This window comes from Poecilia formosa, unplaced genomic scaffold (assembly GCF_000485575.1).
Source record: "Poecilia formosa unplaced genomic scaffold, Poecilia_formosa-5.1.2 Scaffold825, whole genome shotgun sequence".
Taxonomy (NCBI): Eukaryota; Metazoa; Chordata; class Actinopteri; order Cyprinodontiformes; family Poeciliidae; genus Poecilia; species Poecilia formosa.
Genome location: NW_006800764.1, coordinates 63,979 through 81,831, shown reverse-complemented (window position 1 = coordinate 81,831; position 17,853 = coordinate 63,979). Strand labels below are relative to the sequence as shown.

Genomic DNA, 17,853 nt, shown 5'->3' with positions numbered 1-17,853 from the left:
GCTCGACGTCGGCGTGGAGGAAGCACGTGTTGGATTTTATTGTTGGCCAACAAAGACTGTTTACAGTGAAAAACAAACAAGTTTACACGAGGCACTAAAGCGCCCAGCTGAGCATGTACAGGGCGTGAAGCAGTATAAAAACCGCTTTATTATCATTAATTAAAATTTTGCGGACATGGTAGAAAATAATAAGAAAATAATTGAGCGGGTTTAGGTTGTTTACACATTCATGCTTCTAACAGCAGGTGGCAGCAGAAAGGTAGGTGAAAAGATCAAAAATGGCCTTGGGAGCTGGATGTTATAACAAGAAGTCAGCATAAGATTTTTATTATAATTACTTCAGTAGACGCAAATATAAAACCAAAAAGAAGGAGGGATAGAACTGAGCTCTGTGGCACCCCACATGTTAGAGGGGCGGAGGATGACAATATGGCCTTTAACCCTAACACAACAGGTTCAATCTCCCATGGTTATATCAGATCTATTTATGAACTTTGGCTAGGTTATTTCAAGGCATATATTTTCTTCTGGTAAACCAATTATTTTTGTTAATTTAATTGCACTCACAAGATACAAAAAAATAAAGTACACCTGCATTTTATTGGTCAAACCTGACTGGAATCAGATTCAACTTAATTGACCAATATTATTCAAATTCAAAATACTTAATTGATCCAAAAGGGAAATTAAATGTTGTTATAACTCATATACATTCAAAGGTGTGAGCCGTCATTTAGAGATTACAGGTCATTTATTTGTCTTTATGTTATTTATTACCAAACCCTCTACCTCATTACGTAGGAATGCAAATTTACAGTAACAACAGAAACAATGATGCCTCAGAAAATCCTTATTTTTCTCCTAAAGTACCAATTTTTTAAAGTTTTGTTCTGTTTGAGATTAAAATTTGTAGTTATTGTGGCACTGGTTGACTCAGGTAGTGGAGCAGACAATGGGTCGTTTACTTTGACTATCCACCTTCTTTCCTGCCAAGTTACTGATCAAAAAAGTGAAAGTTCTAATTTTTTTAACTTCACTTTAACTTGATGAATCTGAAAATAAAAATATAATTAATCAATATTTACACAATTTTCTGTCTCGGATGAAAATAACGACCAGCTTTTCATGACGTAAGCAGGTACTTTTATTTAATCTTTTTTACAAAATTAAATGAAAGACAATCCACTATTACGAATACAATTACAAGTTATTCTTACTTAAATAATGAAAGTAAGATTTAGCTCTTTACTCAATGCAAAGTACAAAAAAATAAAAGACAAATTTGTATTAGTTTGCAGTAAAGCACATTTCAGAATAAATAACCAATGCAGGTATGGTTTGCATTCAAGCTTTTTTTTTCCACATAAGCAATAACAACTGTCTCTCTGCAATAAGAAAAAGCACACTAACCAAAATAAACTTAAGACACACAGTGTGACCTTAAAAAATAAAAAAATAGATCTGGGTTTCTAGATCTGGACTGATGGGGAAAGTTTATATCTGATTCCCTGGCAGGTATTCCTGAGGCAGAGGAGGGCTGGACAGCGTTGGGACTGAGTACATTTTGTTTTGGTCGGCCAAGTTCATCAGCGGAGTTTCATCTAAACCTGGAAGAGACACACAGATAAAACGGTTAAACTGACTTTTTGTTACTCATAAGAAGAACGGGAAAAAATGGAAACTCTACCTGAACTTTGGCAACAAGTGTTTATTTGAACGTCTCACACTTGGTTTTACTTTTTATTATTATTATTTATTTTGTCTTTATCCAGTTTTATGCTCTGAACTTTTATTAGTTGGGGTCCGGGAATTTTTTGTATGTATTCTTTAAAAACTGAAAAATGCTAAAAAATTAAGTAAAAAAATGTAATAAAAGCTGCAGTACATAACTTTTATTTTAAAATGTGTGGTTTTTTATTTTACATATTTGTTAAAACTGCCAAAATGTTGTGACAGCATGATAACAGATAGATAATCTGTGAAAAAATCCACCTCCTTGTGCTACTGTTACTGAAGAAATGTACCGCTCCCAGTCAAAAACAACCAATCAGAGCCAGGAGGAGTGTCTTGGCGCTGTCAATCAATCTCATATACTCACTGCTGAATGTGCTAATGGTGGGGAAACAATTTACTGTTACAGGAAAAGCAGTCTTCATCAGTGGCTAAGTTAACTGACCTTAGCATTCACAACAGGCTATGCTAACTGCAGCTTAGCAGAGAGCAAAGGGAGGTGATTGACAGCGCTAAGACCCGCCTCCTGGCTCTGATTGGTTGTTTCTAGTTAGCACTGTGAGACAGCAGAGGAGCTTGATTTTTTTCACAGATTATCTGTCTCATATCGTTTTGTCACAATATGGTATATATAACATAAATAATATAATTTTTATAAACATTACATACTGCAGCTTCAGTGAGAGCAACATCAGGACATTCCTACCTTCAACTGCTCTGTCATTTCCCGAAGGAGAGACGTCCTCTTCATCATCCGGGCCCAAGTCTTCTATCAGAACCTGGTCTGGGGTCTCGCTGTCTGGAGACTCTGGGTAGAGCGCCTCCACCTGGGGAGGAGCTGGAACTGCAGCTGGAACGTCCTGGGACAGAGCTCGGACTGGAAAAGCATCTGGAAATTGAACTGGGACATCATCGGAGGCTTGAACTTCGATTGGATCATCATCAGCAGGTTGAACTGGGACTGGTACCATGTAGGAGGCTTTTACTGGGACTGGAGCGACGTAGGGAACTTGTATTGGTTCCGGAGCGGCATAGGGAGCTTTTACAGGGACTGGGACAGAATACTGAGGTTTTATTGGGACTGGAGCGGAATAGGAAGCTTGTACTGGGACTGACACAGCATAAGGATCTTGTACTGGTTCTGGAGCTGCGTATTGAGCTTGTACTGGGACTGAAGCGGCATAGGGATTTTGTACTGGGAGCTGCACATCTGGAGCTGAATACTGGGCAGGAACTGGAGCAGAATCTACCTCTAGGTTCTCAAAAAGTGGGTTTCGGACCAGCACAGGAGCAGGTGCATCTACATCTGCAGCTTGTTGTGACTCCACAGCCGGGACGCCAGTCTGAGAGGTCAGTATTTGACCCGAGATGACTGGGAACTGCAGGACGGGGTCGGTCTTCCGAGGTCTCCCTCTCCTCTTGGTGCCACTCTTGTTCTCGCCTCTTGACCTTTTCCTCTGGCTCTCCACCCTGAAAGAGTCCAGCTAATTGTTAAGCCAGCTGACACAGGGCGGTGTGATGCATTTGCTAAGCTAATAGTACAAAGTCCCTGGCTCTGACCTGGGCATCATAGACCCACCAGAGCAACCTTTGCTTTCCTCTTGCTCCATATTCAACATAAACGAGACGAGAGATAAGCAGCTAGAGCTGATAATGTTATCGCCATACTCTGTAAAGAAACTTTAACATCTACTTTGACTTTAAATATTCAGCATAAGCATTTAAACTTGTATTTTCACTGACAGGGTTTGTCTTAAAAGAAATTTACCCAAAAACCCACTGGTTAGTTTCCTTCTCTTCTGCTTCGGCTTTTCTCTTCCTGAGAAGCTCCCTGTCTCTCAGTCGCCGCCGGATCCCGCCTGAAACAAATTCATAACAAAAAACATGACCATAAACTTAAATATGGACTAATCTGCAGCTATTAGACATAACAGAAAGACCTGGTTCCTGTGTAGGATTATTTCTCTCTGGCTGTACATTGATCACGCTTACGTTGCAAAAACACAAAATCTTACCTAGTATTTTGCATCTAGTTTCTAAAGCAAATATCTTAGCACACTTGAAATAAGACAAAACTATTTTTAACTTTTCAGCAAGATATAAGAGTTTGTTTTAACAATTCCTTAATATTGATGGAAAAGTACTAGTTCCATTGGCCGATTATTTCACTTATAACATGGGAAACATGTCTGTACTGACAGTAGAACTCATAATTTTTCATCAATATTATAAAATTATTGACTTAAAACAAGCTGAAAAGTTACTTTTCAGTTAGTTTTGTCTTATTTCTAGTGTACCAAGATATTTGCACTAGAAACTAGAGTAAATATACTTGGTAAAATGTAATATTTTTGCAACGTGGGACCAATCTTTGACTTTAAAATAAATCCCCAATGACAGAAACTGCATCTCCACCTTATTACGACTCTATCAGATCAAACGCAAATAGATAAATACAAAAAGAAGCAGAACTAATACCTTCCTCCTCAAGTTGGATTTTATTCTCCACTTCTTGCAAGTTCTCCTGTTGCGACGTCTCCTCCATTCTGGCTGCAGATATGAATGAACTCAACTGTAAAGGCGCGCAAGCAAACAGCGCAGAGAACAAGAAAAAAAAAAAATGTGTTGTCTATTCCCACCCCCCTCCTCTAGACGAATTATCTGGTTAACCATTACTCAGAGCTGGGAGAGTTCTTGCAGCTTGGGCCTTATCGTATTTGTAAAGCTGGAGGAGTTGGCACTGAGCTGTCAGAGGGAGAAAAAAACTCTCCCTCTGACAGGGAGAGCACACACTGACCGGAGGGAGGCGGTCGGTGTGTGAGCGGTGAAAACGCTTGCATGCAACCTGCTGAATTAGTCGGTTACAAGCAAAAAAGTTTGAGTTTTGTTCATATTTCTGCACAAAAGGCTTCTCCAAAATCATACATAATCAGAACAGCCCCCCCAAAGCCTCCCTGCAGGTTTTTCAGGCAGAACCAAACAAAGTGAGATGAGAGCTCCCACCCTTCAGCCTGCAGCAGGGTTCATCCCCTCCTTATCGCTCAGACGGAGCACGCTCAGTTGGGAGTGTTCTCAATCTGCTCTCAGCATATTGAGTCCCCATGTGTGTGTCCGAGCCACTCACAGGAGAAAATAAAACCAAACGAACAGATTAAATGACCCTGAACGTCCCAGCTGTTTAGGGAATGCTGGAGGGTTCCATTTAAATAAGTACACCCCTCGATTCAAGAGGAGCAGCAGTTTTCTGTTTATCAGTCGGTGGAGGAGTATGGACACATTTTCTTTTGTAAAAATGGGTTCCTTAAATTCACACAGGACCTTATTTCAATCAGGTTGAGATCTGGGCTTTGACTAAGCCATTGTGTCGATTGGATTCCTGTGTTTGTCAGCTAATGCGGTACAGCTGTGATTCACCCAGCTTCGTTTTATTTTACCATATTTTGGTCTCATCTGTCAAAAAATGTTCTGGGAGACTTGTGGTTCATTCAGACGGAGCTTTGTTGTTGTTTTTTTAGAGAAAAGCAACAAAACAGTCAAATTTATTGTTTTTGGACACAAACTTAGTGAATAAGAGCCTTCTTTTGCTCCTGAAAGGCTAAATTCTAACTTGAAAACTAAAATAAAATAAAAAATAAAATAATTATAGTAAATACTATAGAAACTAAATAATTGAATTTAATTGGTGGTCACTTGGGAGTCCTAAACGATGTATCTCAAGTTGGCTCACACCTTAAAAACTGCTTTCTAACTCATCAGTTTTGTATTAGGGTCATTATAGTTAGAAAAAAATAACTAAATTTCCACCAAAAAAAAAAATAAATAAATTTGATATTAATCTCAGGAATTTTATAGAATTTAAAAAAAAAATGTATTTATTTAATTGCTAAATTTCAAAAGTCAAAAATTTCCAGGTCTTCTTTTTATTTTTTATAGAGTGGTGTGAGAGACTCATCTGGTGACTTTTTTCAAAAAATTACAAATCTAGTGACTTTTTTCTGTGTTACTGGAGACTTTGGCCACAACACATGAAAACAACAATCACTGTGCATTTAGAAAAAATGCAGTTTTATTTGATTTAAAGAAACATTAACATCAATCATAACACAGTGTTAAACTGGTTAAAAAGTTAACTGTTTGTATAAGTAGGTAATCATATGTCATTATTATTAAGTTCTGGGTACCACAAGAATCAGTGTTAGGCCCAAACTATTTGTAATGTATTTAAGTGACATGTTTAGTGTCAAATATGGTAAAATACTGGAATGTTCTTTAATTTTCATGCTGGAATGGCAGCCAGGAATGCTGAGTCAAGTTTATTTGTATTGCACTGTCTGATTGTTGTTTTAAGCACATTAGTGTAGTAATCAATGCAAATAAAGGTAAAAACTTTGACAAGTTTCTTTAAATCCTGCTGGGAGAATAATCCTGTAATCCTGTAAATGTTCTTCAGGTGATAGAAGCCTGACTTTTTAACCATCTTTATGTGACTATGAAGGTTCAGGTCTGAGTCCATCACCACACTCAGATTTCAGGCCTGATTACAATTTTCTAGCTGTAATAACTGAACCAGTCAATGGCTCTTCCAGATATAAATGTCTTTATATCACAGACGGTGATCTCCATTGCCCTCATTGTGACACCAATAGCAGCTTTTGACTGGATCTCTGTTGAATTAAGTCAGTCACAAAATCACAATGGTGATGCAATCACTTCTGGATATATTGGTGAAAAGTGTTTTGGATTACTACTCAAGATAAGATCTTCTAAGGCTAATAGAAAATCTGGTTTGATTGAAAGGAAAATGTAAATATTTTCCTGTACTTTCATGTTCTTAAATGTCTTCGGATGAAATCCTAAAATCTTTGAGCTGACATAGAATCCTTCCAGGTATGCATGGGCATCCAAATTACTCAAGCCAGAAAGCAGGAAGGACTGTCAGCCACTCTCAGCTCCGAGAACTGAGGAATGTCTGTGTAACGACCAAATGATACCACAGCGCCATCTACAGGCTCAGTTGTAGCATCTAGAACGGATTTCCACAAACAGCTTTGAAAACATCTAATAAATTTGTTAAAATCCAGATTTTCAGAGATATTTTTGTTTTATTTAAAAAAAAAGACACACCAATAGTCACATTTAGAAGTGTTCTGCAGTGTTTCGGACTTCAGGGTGTCAGGAAGTAAAGGCGTTGGGTTGAAGGAGGGGAGCGAAGCCGTCCTCATGTATGCACAATGCTCTCTTTACTCCAGACCAAATGCACACCTCCTTCCAAGCCATGTGTCCCAGCCGAGAAGAAAAAGGGAGGAGAAGTATTTTTGCAGAAAATTTGGATGCTTTTTCAGACAAAACATGATTTCACAACAGATTTTAAGTTAGACTGAGTTACATCGTATGATTTATGGTGTTTAACAACAAAACACAATTTGTGTAATCAACTTTACTATAAAGTGTCATATCTTTGGATGTTTTTAATGTATATTTTTCAAATACAAATTGCTTTTAACTTGTAAAACTGTAAATAATGTTCAGTCTTTTTTCACTAATTCATATCTTACAATAGAGTGGAAAAAATATGTCCTGCTATGGATTAACAAAATATGTATGTAATCTAATAAAACTCTAAAAAAATTGTTTTCCATTTTCTATGCTATACTGGAAAGAATATTAACATATTAAACATGTATTATGAGGTTCAACTAAGAAACAGAGCAATACTTATCTGCGCAAAATACTCTGTGCACATCCAAATCAATAACAGGTGTAATATTTAAGAACAGGTTTAAACAACAGGAAAAACTACTTCAGTGGTATCAAAAACATCATTTATTTTGGATTTCTTTAAAAGTTAAAGGTACAACCAACAGAATTTTTTTATTCAATTGAAAAATATACTGAAAGAATAAAACAAAGTTGATCAATGAAGTATGTGGATTCTACAAAAATCACAAAGTTTTTTTTTATGAAAAGAGCATTGAGGAAAATAATCTCTATTTGCTTTGATTGAGTGCATTTGGATTGATGACATCACAAGAGGCACCAGAATTAAGCAAATAGGCTGACATAGTAAACACTATGAAAAGAGTAAACATAAATGTCTTTAAAGGATTAATTTGATTAAAAAGGTAAGTCAAGATGAAAAAAGGAGACAAAAATTGACAAAAAAGAATCCTGACTATTTGGTCATTGTCATTGTTTACATTTTAGGTCTTTTTAATTTCGTAAACAATGTTTTCGTACCAACTAATCAATTCATACCCGGTGAACACATAAATAAAGCAAAAGCCCAAACCAAACTACAAAAAGGTTAACAGGCCTTGTAGTTTCAATACAATGTAACTATAATAAGAACAAGTTTTAGAACAAATAAATGAGAGCATCTTTAAAAAATAAAATATAAACGAAAATCATTTGGAAAATCTATGAAAAAAAGGGAATGATTTGATTTCCAAGTAAGAGGCAGAATTAAATGTAATTTGAGGCCCATTTTGGAAAATCTGGAGACAATTAAGAGTTTTAAAGACTTTACGTTGGAATTTAGCAAATTAAATGATGTCACTGGAAACATGCACACACGTGGGAGCTTGTTTTTTGAATAGGTAGATTTTATTTCTATAAAAAAGTGTTTTCACAACAAAAACAGTAGACAAAACGGAATACAGAGTGTTTTACATGTGACAAACTACATGTAAAGTCCCCTCTGATTTATTTAACAGAAACACCTGGTTGGTAGCTTGAAAATAATTCTTTATTATTTAAACATTTGAACTTCTTCGCAGAAACCAGCTGCACCAGAGATCCATTTCATGGGGGCCGCGTCATGTTTTCTGACTGCATTGCTCCTTTCAGAGGCGATGGGCGGTTCGGGGCGGAGGGGGGCGCTGTTGAGCATATATTTTGTTACAGTCCCGTTTCCCTCCATGGTTTCCCCTTCTCTCCGACTAACTTAGCGTTCGGCTCACTTCATTACACAGCCCTATATTCTCCCTCCATAAGGGGCATCTCTGCCGTTTTGGACTGAAGATCCCAGCAGAACCCGAGAGAGAGGAAAAAGTTTCACTTCCACAGGGGGAAAAGATGGACATGAAAAAGAGGATCCACTTGGAGCTAAGAAACAGGACACCGTCTGATGTGAGTCGTGCTTTTTTTAAAACCAACCCTTTAGTTTTCTGGCTAGCCCCTCGCTAATGGTGACCACATGGGTTTTCAGGCTGTGTTTTCTCCTTTGTAGCAGAGAGTAAAAACAGTCGCATAACAAGCATTAATCCCTCGATACTGTTGCGGATTGGGCGTATTATTCAGGGGGGCAACGAGACGAGAAAAGCTGGATTCAATGGTCACTTTGAAACGGCGGTTCCCCCCCAGTTTGCTGACATTATTATTGCAGTGCTTTAACCGTTTCGCAGCCTCTTCGGTCGCCGCTGCACACACACACGGCTCTAAGCACAATCTGTAAACTTATTTCTGCTGCTTCCTCCGCCGCCGTTTGGCATGCACACGGCGCTATATTTTATACACTCATCGGAAGCCATGTTTGCTGCTAGCTCAACTGCTAAAAAAAGAGAGAAAGAAATCGGCGCTTTTTAAGCACACACTAATTCAGATTTCAGGAGCCTGGATGTTTAAAACGAGTTTAATTATCAGCGAAATCAAGAGTCGTGGCACTTAATGTTACATTTAGCCAGCGAAAATAACAAAAAAAACCCACTTATACCTCGACTGTGGAATGATACTCTCAACACACAGTAAATACAGTTTATACGAAATGCATAACCACTCCTATTTCAGATTTTTATTAAATATGCGTTAAAAAGCTTACGCCGTTACTATGTTTTAACGTAAATCTACAAAATCAACTCATGTTCCAGGCTTCTGTGGTCACACAAACTGTATTTCGCCGCGAGACTCTGAAAACTGCCCGTGTTTTAAATGGAATCAGGCGCTGCCATTATTCGCGACCCAGCCAGCTAACTTAGGAATTTGTTCCCGCCATATTACCACGACGCCGAAGTTCGCTCGTGATTCGGAGATCTGTCGCGTAAAGGGCCATTTCACTTCTGTTAAGGCCACATTGGATGAGTTTTAGTTTTCAATCTAAAATGCTGATTCAAGCCAAACCTGGGCTGAATTGTTCCACACTAAACAGAATTCATGATTTGTTAAAAACTCAATGTATTTTTATACAGGATGGGATCAATTTTACAAACTGCATGAGTTAAATTAATCAGTTCTACATTTGGATTATTCATTAATCCATTGTACAAATGGATTACAAATCTTATAAACATAATTTAGGACGTTATATCATACTTGGAAGTAATTTATTTGAGAAAACACAAACAAGGGCAGTTTAAATGCTTTTTTTCACTTAATCTTTGAAACTAGTTTGAAGCATTAGAACAACAGACTAGTCTATGAAACCCTGAAACGCAGATTCAATTTTACATTTTTGGCATGTAGACCACCTCTGAGAGTTTTTAGATTAAAAACCAAAACATTTCAAGTCAAACACAGATTGGATTATTACACACAAAAGCCAGACTCATTGAAACTGATCTTTTGACCTATGCAGCTGCAGTCATTCATCAGTGCTTTCTTGTTTTCACATTTAATTTACATTACACACGTATTAATCTGTCAGTACCAATTTAAATTACACTGGAGTTTCTTACACTTAAGGAAAATTTAAAACATCTTAAATCATCTTTGAAACCTGAATTGAGGAAAAATTGCATTGAGTTTTAAATATGAATCAAACGGAAATGTTTTAATAGGCTTTAAACAATACAAAACAAATTTGTTTTTGGGTCTTGCATATAGATTGTGAAACAATAATGCACATGGCTTATTTTCTTGTTGTGCAGAGTAGACCACATCATGTTCATATCCAAAAATAGAACTTAGATTGATTTAAACTAAGGCTGGCTATCTACATATGGATTCTTAACAAGTCTTATAACATCTGAAACCTGTATTCAATTTGTGAAACTTCAAAAATCATGTTTCCTTTCTCCCCTATTCAAAATGGTTTAATTTACCTGTAGATCAAAGAATACAATACTTAAACAGGGTTGACGCTTTATTTCTGATAAAGATAAATATTTATTTCGCAAATGGAATAAAAGCTTCAAAGATTGCCAGCTATATTTTCAGGCCATCAAATGTCCTAAGTCCAGGTTACTTCCAAAGCAGTGAAACAGCCCTTTACTCAACGAAGCTACAATTCGGAAGCGAACTTCATGATCGCCATATTGCCCTTTTCGACATTAACCAAAGACAATGTAATTTTATCCACTCATACACTTAAAATTATACGATAAGCTGTCGTGTCGATGAATATTAAAGCTAAACTTCACGTACGCAGCTAATCAAATTGATGTGTTGGCTTGGTGGCGGCCCCACAGACCGAGTCAGCCTGCCTGCGTGACACGGAGATCCGGTGATCCGCGTTTCATGCGTGGGCAACCGAAAAACTCGACGGTCTGCGTTTCCACTCAAGCCACGCTTGCACTAAAGACATTTTTCAGACATAAAAAGTGTTGTTTTGAGGTTTAAATATCTGTAATCAGTCGTTCTAAACATCCCTTTCCGCCATTGAAGTGTTGGGAGAGCTGCATACTGTAGCTGTGGAGTCGCCATGTTGTCGCTCTGTCGTCTTTGAAGCCCTGGCAGAAAGGAACCGTCTCCATCTTTGTTTTTTTTTTTCCTCACTAATTTTCCGTTCTCTCTCCTTCGCAACTTCTACCTCAAAGCGAGTCGTTAAACAACCTGGGTCGTTCACTCGACGACGATGAATATTCCACTTTTACCCTCTTATTGAAAGCTGGTTTTATCGAAAAGGGGTGAATCTTTTCGGGGGTGTGTTGGCAGTCCTTTTCCGTTGCTGTGGTGCTGTCTAATGGCGGGCGGTCTGTAGCAGCTGCTCTGCCGCTCCGCAGCGTTTATAAAAGGGGGCAATGGCTAGCTGTAGCCAGCTAGCTTCCAAAAATCATTGCATTTGTCATTAGTGGCTGCATCAGCGAAGCCATAGCAAGCTACTGCTTTGCTCTGCTTGGGTTTTAAGAAAGCAGGCGGTTATCTGTGTCGGCTTGGTGAAGGACACGCACAGAAAGTCCTTTTAGGACTAGAAACGCCATTCATTTCAACGTTTTTCCCTCTGCTAGTCCTGCTTTTCATTGTTTTTGTCCAACATTTAATTGCGCAACCAGTGTGAGTTCAAGCTGACTCAGATAAACTCCGCCTTTGGAGTTGTTTTTCTCATATTTAACGTTACAAAATGTCCCTGAAAGAATAATGAACTACACATGAATAAAGTTTTTTTTTTTTTTTTAATTCTCATCTACCCTGTCTGTAGGCCGTTTTGAAAAGTATTTCATGAACAAAAAACATGTTTTTAAGCTTTATCCATATCCTACTGTGAAAGCAAAATACGTTTAAAAGTGCATGTCTTGATAATTGAAAATTATAGTGGAACGCATGAATAAATCTGGGTCCTCTAAGATAAAAAATAATGAAATCTGATCTCGGATGTTAAAAACTGCAAAAGATCCCACATTATAATTGTTCAATAATCAAAGTTGAAGCCACTATGAAAAGTTTTTATATTTTAAAAAAACAAACAGATTGATAGAATTAATAAATTAAGCTCATTTAGTGACAGTAAATCTTAAGGCACTGGATTGCAAGGTTAATTTTATAAACAAACAATGTAACCATACTTTTTTTTTTCAATCTTTTTTTGAACAAGGCATAAATGAAAACTTTCAATCAGATCTAATTAAGGTGTATGGAAAAATACATTTCTTTGCTTGGATAGGTTATTTCTTGATAATTTCTGTAATTTTCTTTTGAGAGTTAATGGACTGAAACTGAAATGACCACAGATGGCTAAATTGTGACTAAAACTAAATTACATCTAATCAAGACTGAATAAAACATTAAAATGTGGCATCAAGATTAACACTTTACCTCACAAATGGGCCAAATTTGTATCGATTTAAGTACAGTTTAATTTGATTCAATAGTCGGATGTAGGTTAGAAATTTTGTACAACATTCAAGTGAAAACCAAAGTTTACAACTGAATTGCATCCTATTTCTATAGGCTTGGATAGAGAATTGGCAATCAGTTGCTAATTATCCTATAGACTTGACTTACTAATCATCTTTAGTGTGGCCACCTTCTGTAAAAGCAGCTGTAAAAGCTGTTAGTTTCTGGTCTAGAGGGAATAGATCTGTGTGTTGGCAAAGTGGAGAAATGTCAGCAGCAAATGTAGAGAAGCAGTTGCTGCCCATCAATCCGGGAAGGGCCAAAATGTTTTCCCAAACTATTTGAAATTCATCAATCTACAATGAGCTCTCAAAAATTTCCAAAAACCCAGGAGCTTTATCTCAGACTCTGCAGGCCTCAGTTATGTTGTTGAATAATGAAACGTCATGGTGGAACATCAATGATTGGTCAAAAAAACTGCAATCAGTGGATCCCTGCAACACAGAAATGCTATGTACCAACTACATAGCACAGTGGTGGAGGTGTCAAGATGTGGGCTTGTTGTGTAGCTACCTGCATTGAATGATTCGACCATAAAAATGTATGTTTGCCAACATATTCTGGCATCTAAAATAGAAATTATGTATGGTAATGAAAGATGTAAAGTTAAGCATTTCATTTGTTTTATTTTGAGTCTTTGAGTCTTTCAGTATAGTGTGATCTTGCTAAGGTATATCCGTCTATATTTTAAATAAGGAAAGAAATATTAAAAAGGCCAGTCACCCTGAGTGATGGTGCAAACTGCATTATATTAGATGTTGGATGTTTTAGTCTGTAATGCATCCACTATTTAATAACAAAAAACATGTAAATTAATGTTTTAAATCTCTTTTTTTATTCCTAGTGATTGACTTTTGTAGAATTCAGTAATAAAATTGATAACATTTTTTAAAATCTAATTTCAGGTACGAGAACTCGTCCTCGATAATTGTCGGTCGGTTGAAGGGAAAATTGAAGGCCTCACATCCGAGTTCGTCAACCTCGAATTCCTCAGTTTGATAAATGTCGGCCTAATCTCAGTGTCCAACCTGCCTAAACTAGCGAAACTGAAAAAGGTAAGATTTCTCCCTCGGAGCGCCTTAACGTGAGATTGGCCGCCAGCTGGTGCTGACGTCTCCATCTGCTTACCTTCCAGCTGGAGTTGAGTGACAACAGAATCAGCGGCGGCCTCGACGTTTTAGCAGAGAAACTCCCCAACCTCACACATCTAAACCTGAGCGGAAACAAATTGAAAGACATCAGCACGTTGGAACCGTTGGTATGTTTCTGTCCACACAGAGCTTTTCTCCACGCTACACATTTCATATTACATTTTAATAAACTTTTTGTTTTGATTTGTGTCCCGTTTCTGCAGAAAAAGCTGGAAAACCTGAAGAGTTTGGACCTGTTCAACTGTGAAGTAACGAACCTGAACGACTACAGAGAGAGCGTCTTCAAGCTGCTGCCTCAGCTCACCTACCTGGACGGCTACGACATGGAGGACAGGGAAGCCTCTGACTCTGACGGAGAGGTGGATGGAGAAGGCGTGGATGATGACGAGGACGAAGGTATGAAGTTTTAAAATTAAATTTGTGTTCAAACAAAGTTCGAGTCTCTTATGGTGTTTTGACACTGGATAGTTCGGTAGACTCGTTTTGTTTTGGGACTAAAATTGCAATAGTGGTTCATTTTCAGTTGATGCGGTTTGCTTACGCACTGCACTGTGTCAAACAAACCAAACCATCTGAAAAAGCTGTTCCACTCCTCGCCTATAGGGGCGCTGCACCAGGAATCACTGAAGGAAACGTGAACCTCTGAAGAAGACAGTAGCTGTGTTTCCATTTCAAATGAATCAATTCAATTAAAACACAAAGAAATTAAAACACAAAGGTGTTGCATAGGAATGTGCTGATATAAATATTTGGGCCAATAAAGAAGTTCGATATTTATATTTCTGCTTTGATAACTGAAATGTAGTGATGTCTTATATGTTGCTGTTTCCCTGCTTCAGTTAGATACCCACAATCCTGTGCTGCATCACTATGACTCACATGACCAAACAAACATCACATGACCAACACCCTCCCATTCCAGAAACATAAACCAGATGGAAAAAAACATGGATTGTTGACATCAACACAAAATCAGCTGACATCAGCCAATATAAAATATATCCTATATTTACTTTAGGCATGTAATTTATGATATTTAGTGTGAATTAAAACTTTATATGTGAAGCCCTCTGTTATTTTTCAAACTGATAGATCAGTCAGGATTTCTGTGCAGTCTAGAAAACATTTCTGTTCCAGATGTTTCTCCACATCCCTTTTACTTTTAACATCCATCTAATCTTGTGATCGTCAATCTCATTTTTGTTTCCATATTTATTTCTGTAGGAATGTCTACCGTAAACTCAAAGTGACGTTTTTCTGTTTATACTTTTTAAATTTCAGTAGAAATGACTGGAGACCCTGAAAATTGTTTTATCAAGATTCTGCCTCTGAAACTACATTACATCTGCTCCAGCTTAAATTTACAATTATATATATCCTACCTAAAGTTAAGTAAAAACAGCTTAATGTAATTTGCCTAAATATTGTTTTTTGTCTATGAATATACCTGAAACTTGCAGAAACTGTTTTTAAATATGAACTTTTTGTTTGGAAAACATTTATTGAGTTTAGATATAGAAAATGTTGCCTGTTTTATAAAATTACAGAATATTAACTTTATGCATCAGAGCATACATAAAGTTCGAATGCAGTTTGGTCTTGCTCACCGAAAAATTTAAAATAAAAGTATATAACATCTCTGTTTTACGGAGTTGCATTCAATATATAAGGAAAATCTTGAATCTAGATTTCCCAGAAGGTTCCTGGGGTTTTTCCCCTGGTTTCCACTTGGGGGCCAGTTGAAATTTAGCACTGACAGCATTTATACTGTAATACAGTATTACTGCCTGCAGAATGATGCTGAAGGTCAGTTTGTACAAAATGAGCTCAGATTTGTCATGTTAATCATTTAATTAAAAGGGGATAAAATATTTGAATTTTGCAAATAAAATAAGCCAACATTGGACATTATATGGAAAAAGTGATGAACCTGCATCTTTAATTCTGTTATCTTTAACGTGACCATTGGATGTTAAATTACAGAATACTTGCATTTAAAATAAGGGAGAAGTTATAAAAACATCTTGTACTTTTTTTTTTTTAATGTGGCAGATGTTTTTTTTGTATGCCACTGCATGGTGCATTCACTGACTGAAGGGAAAAATCAGGTTTGGTAGAATCTGAATTTTACTTATTTCTTTTGTTTTATTTTTACAGAGGGAGAGGAGGAGGAAGACGAAGATGGGGAGGAGGAAGACTTTGATGAGGAGGATGATGATGAGGAAGATGAAGAGGAGGTAGAAGGAGAAGAAGATGATGATGAAGTTAGTGGTGATGAGGAGGTAAGAAAACCAAAACAATCCTGGTGGATTGTTTACATAAAAAGTGCTGCTTATTTTTAAACTTGTAAATGTTTTTGATGAAGGACGACGAGTTCGGTCAGGATGGAGAGGTGGAGGATGAGGATGAAGATGAGGATGAAGACGAAGAGGGTGAGTAGCTACTTAAAGCTCATATTTACACAGGTGGATGATAAAATCTGCATTCAGCAAAGATGAGTTTTAATGAATATTTACTGATCAAAACCAAACTCTTTTTTGTTCTAAATATATTCCAAATTTTAGTCTGAAGCTAACAGAAGCTCTTCTTCCTTTCTGGATTTAAAATAGAGAATAACATCTGAAATTGCAAACAAACTGATTTGAAAAACCAAATTTCTACTAGTTTTTACACAATGCTTATCTTCTAGCCCTGAGAATTGGTTTTAAAAAAATCAGTTTTTCAATAAAATTGAGTGAGAAAATTGACATGAATTTATTAAAAACAGCAACAGAAGCTTCCTAAATACTATTAATATGATGTACGTCAAAGATCCAGAAATATTTAATTTGTGTTTTGGTAAATCCCAAGTCTAGGTTGTTTCTCAAAGGGAAAGTGAGGATTTCCTTGCAATAAACAAATTCTGAAAAAAATTCCCCTGAAGTGGGCGGAGCCACGAGACACAGATGGACGTGACCACGTCCCCGGTGTCTCTTTGCTCTGCCCATTTGGAAGTTTTGTTTTTGGAATTCAGTTTGTCTTCAATTTAAGCAAAATATAAAATTTTACCAAACCCCAGTGGATGACTTCTATAAAATTATAAAACTTTACTCTCCTGGTGTGACACTGTTTGAACACTAGAGGGCGCTTGTTAAGAACAGTGTTGCCTGAATATGGAATGTATTCACAAACATGTATAAGATATAAGATATGTCTTATATAGTATAAGACCACAGGACTTGCTGATTTAGGCAGCTTTTTTTGCATAATTATTACTAGCCTTTCTTGCATTAGTTTGATGAAGTTTTTTTTCTGTGTATATTCAACCCAGAAGCAGAAGCCGGGAAAGGCCAGAAGAGAAAGCGAGATGCGGAGGACGAAGACGACGATGAGGACGACGAAGAAGACGATTAAACGCAAAACTGAAAACGAGAGCCTACCGAGTTTTTCCCCTCTTTGACCCCCTCACAAACCCGAACGTCCACCCTCCAACAACTCGCACCGCCTTTTTAAACCGTGTCAACTTGTCCCTCCTCTTCCTCCCCCCAGCACTGCGCTCTTTACGAGCAAGACTGTACCGACGGGTGGGCCGAGTGGAGCTGCCCCCTCCCACAATCCCCATCTTCTTTAATTTTTTTTTCTTCTCCTTCCTCCCACACCAAGGAACTGAGAGCCACCTAACGCCCCCACTTCGCTCCCACCCGCAATCCCAGAGGTTCTCAGGCAGCCGACCACTCAGCATTCCACATTTCCACTGTCCATCCCTCTTTATGTATTCCCGTGTGAGGACTTTGGGACTGGTATCTAGTTTTGGGTCTGTGTTTTTAATATTTTGTTGGATTAATTTTTTTCCTTTTATTTTTTTTGTTGTTGGGTTTATTATTTCCCTATTTTTTTTCTGTTATTTTTTTTCCCAATAAAATTATTGCTATAGCAGCTGTGCAAC

The 17,853-nt window shown here is 37.4% G+C and overlaps 2 protein-coding genes across 4 annotated transcripts; one reads left to right on the top strand and one right to left on the bottom strand.

The window, feature by feature from the left end:
• Positions 1-1,120: 1,120 nt before the first annotated feature.
• On the bottom strand, positions 1,121-7,137 carry LOC103131736 (KH domain-containing protein 3-like). 2 transcript variants are annotated; one of them, XM_007543446.2, is made up of 5 exons: positions 6,856-7,137; positions 4,210-4,281; positions 3,500-3,590; positions 2,438-3,201; positions 1,121-1,607 (listed from the first exon to the last, which is right to left on the bottom strand). In XM_007543446.2, the coding sequence occupies exons 2-5, from the start codon at positions 4,274-4,276 to the stop codon at positions 1,495-1,497; spliced, it is 1,035 nt and encodes a 344-aa protein (XP_007543508.1). In that variant the 5' UTR covers positions 4,277-4,281; positions 6,856-7,137; the 3' UTR covers positions 1,121-1,494. The 2 variants fall into 2 exon arrangements, with proteins under 2 accessions (XP_007543508.1, XP_007543509.1); XM_007543447.2 differs by lacking the exon at positions 6,856-7,137 and having other exon boundaries at positions 3,512-3,590; positions 4,210-5,062.
• A 789-nt stretch (positions 7,138-7,926) lies between these two features.
• LOC103131735 (acidic leucine-rich nuclear phosphoprotein 32 family member B-like) lies at positions 7,927-17,362 on the top strand. Of its 2 annotated transcripts, none has more exons than XM_007543445.2 (7): positions 7,927-8,859; positions 13,683-13,832; positions 13,913-14,035; positions 14,132-14,324; positions 16,086-16,210; positions 16,294-16,360; positions 17,242-17,362. In XM_007543445.2, the coding sequence occupies exons 1-7, from the start codon at positions 8,806-8,808 to the stop codon at positions 17,319-17,321; spliced, it is 792 nt and encodes a 263-aa protein (XP_007543507.1). In that variant the 5' UTR covers positions 7,927-8,805; the 3' UTR covers positions 17,322-17,362. The 2 variants fall into 2 exon arrangements, with proteins under 2 accessions (XP_007543507.1, XP_007543506.1); XM_007543444.2 differs by having other exon boundaries at positions 7,928-8,859; positions 17,239-17,362.
• Positions 17,363-17,853: the final 491 nt, after the last annotated feature.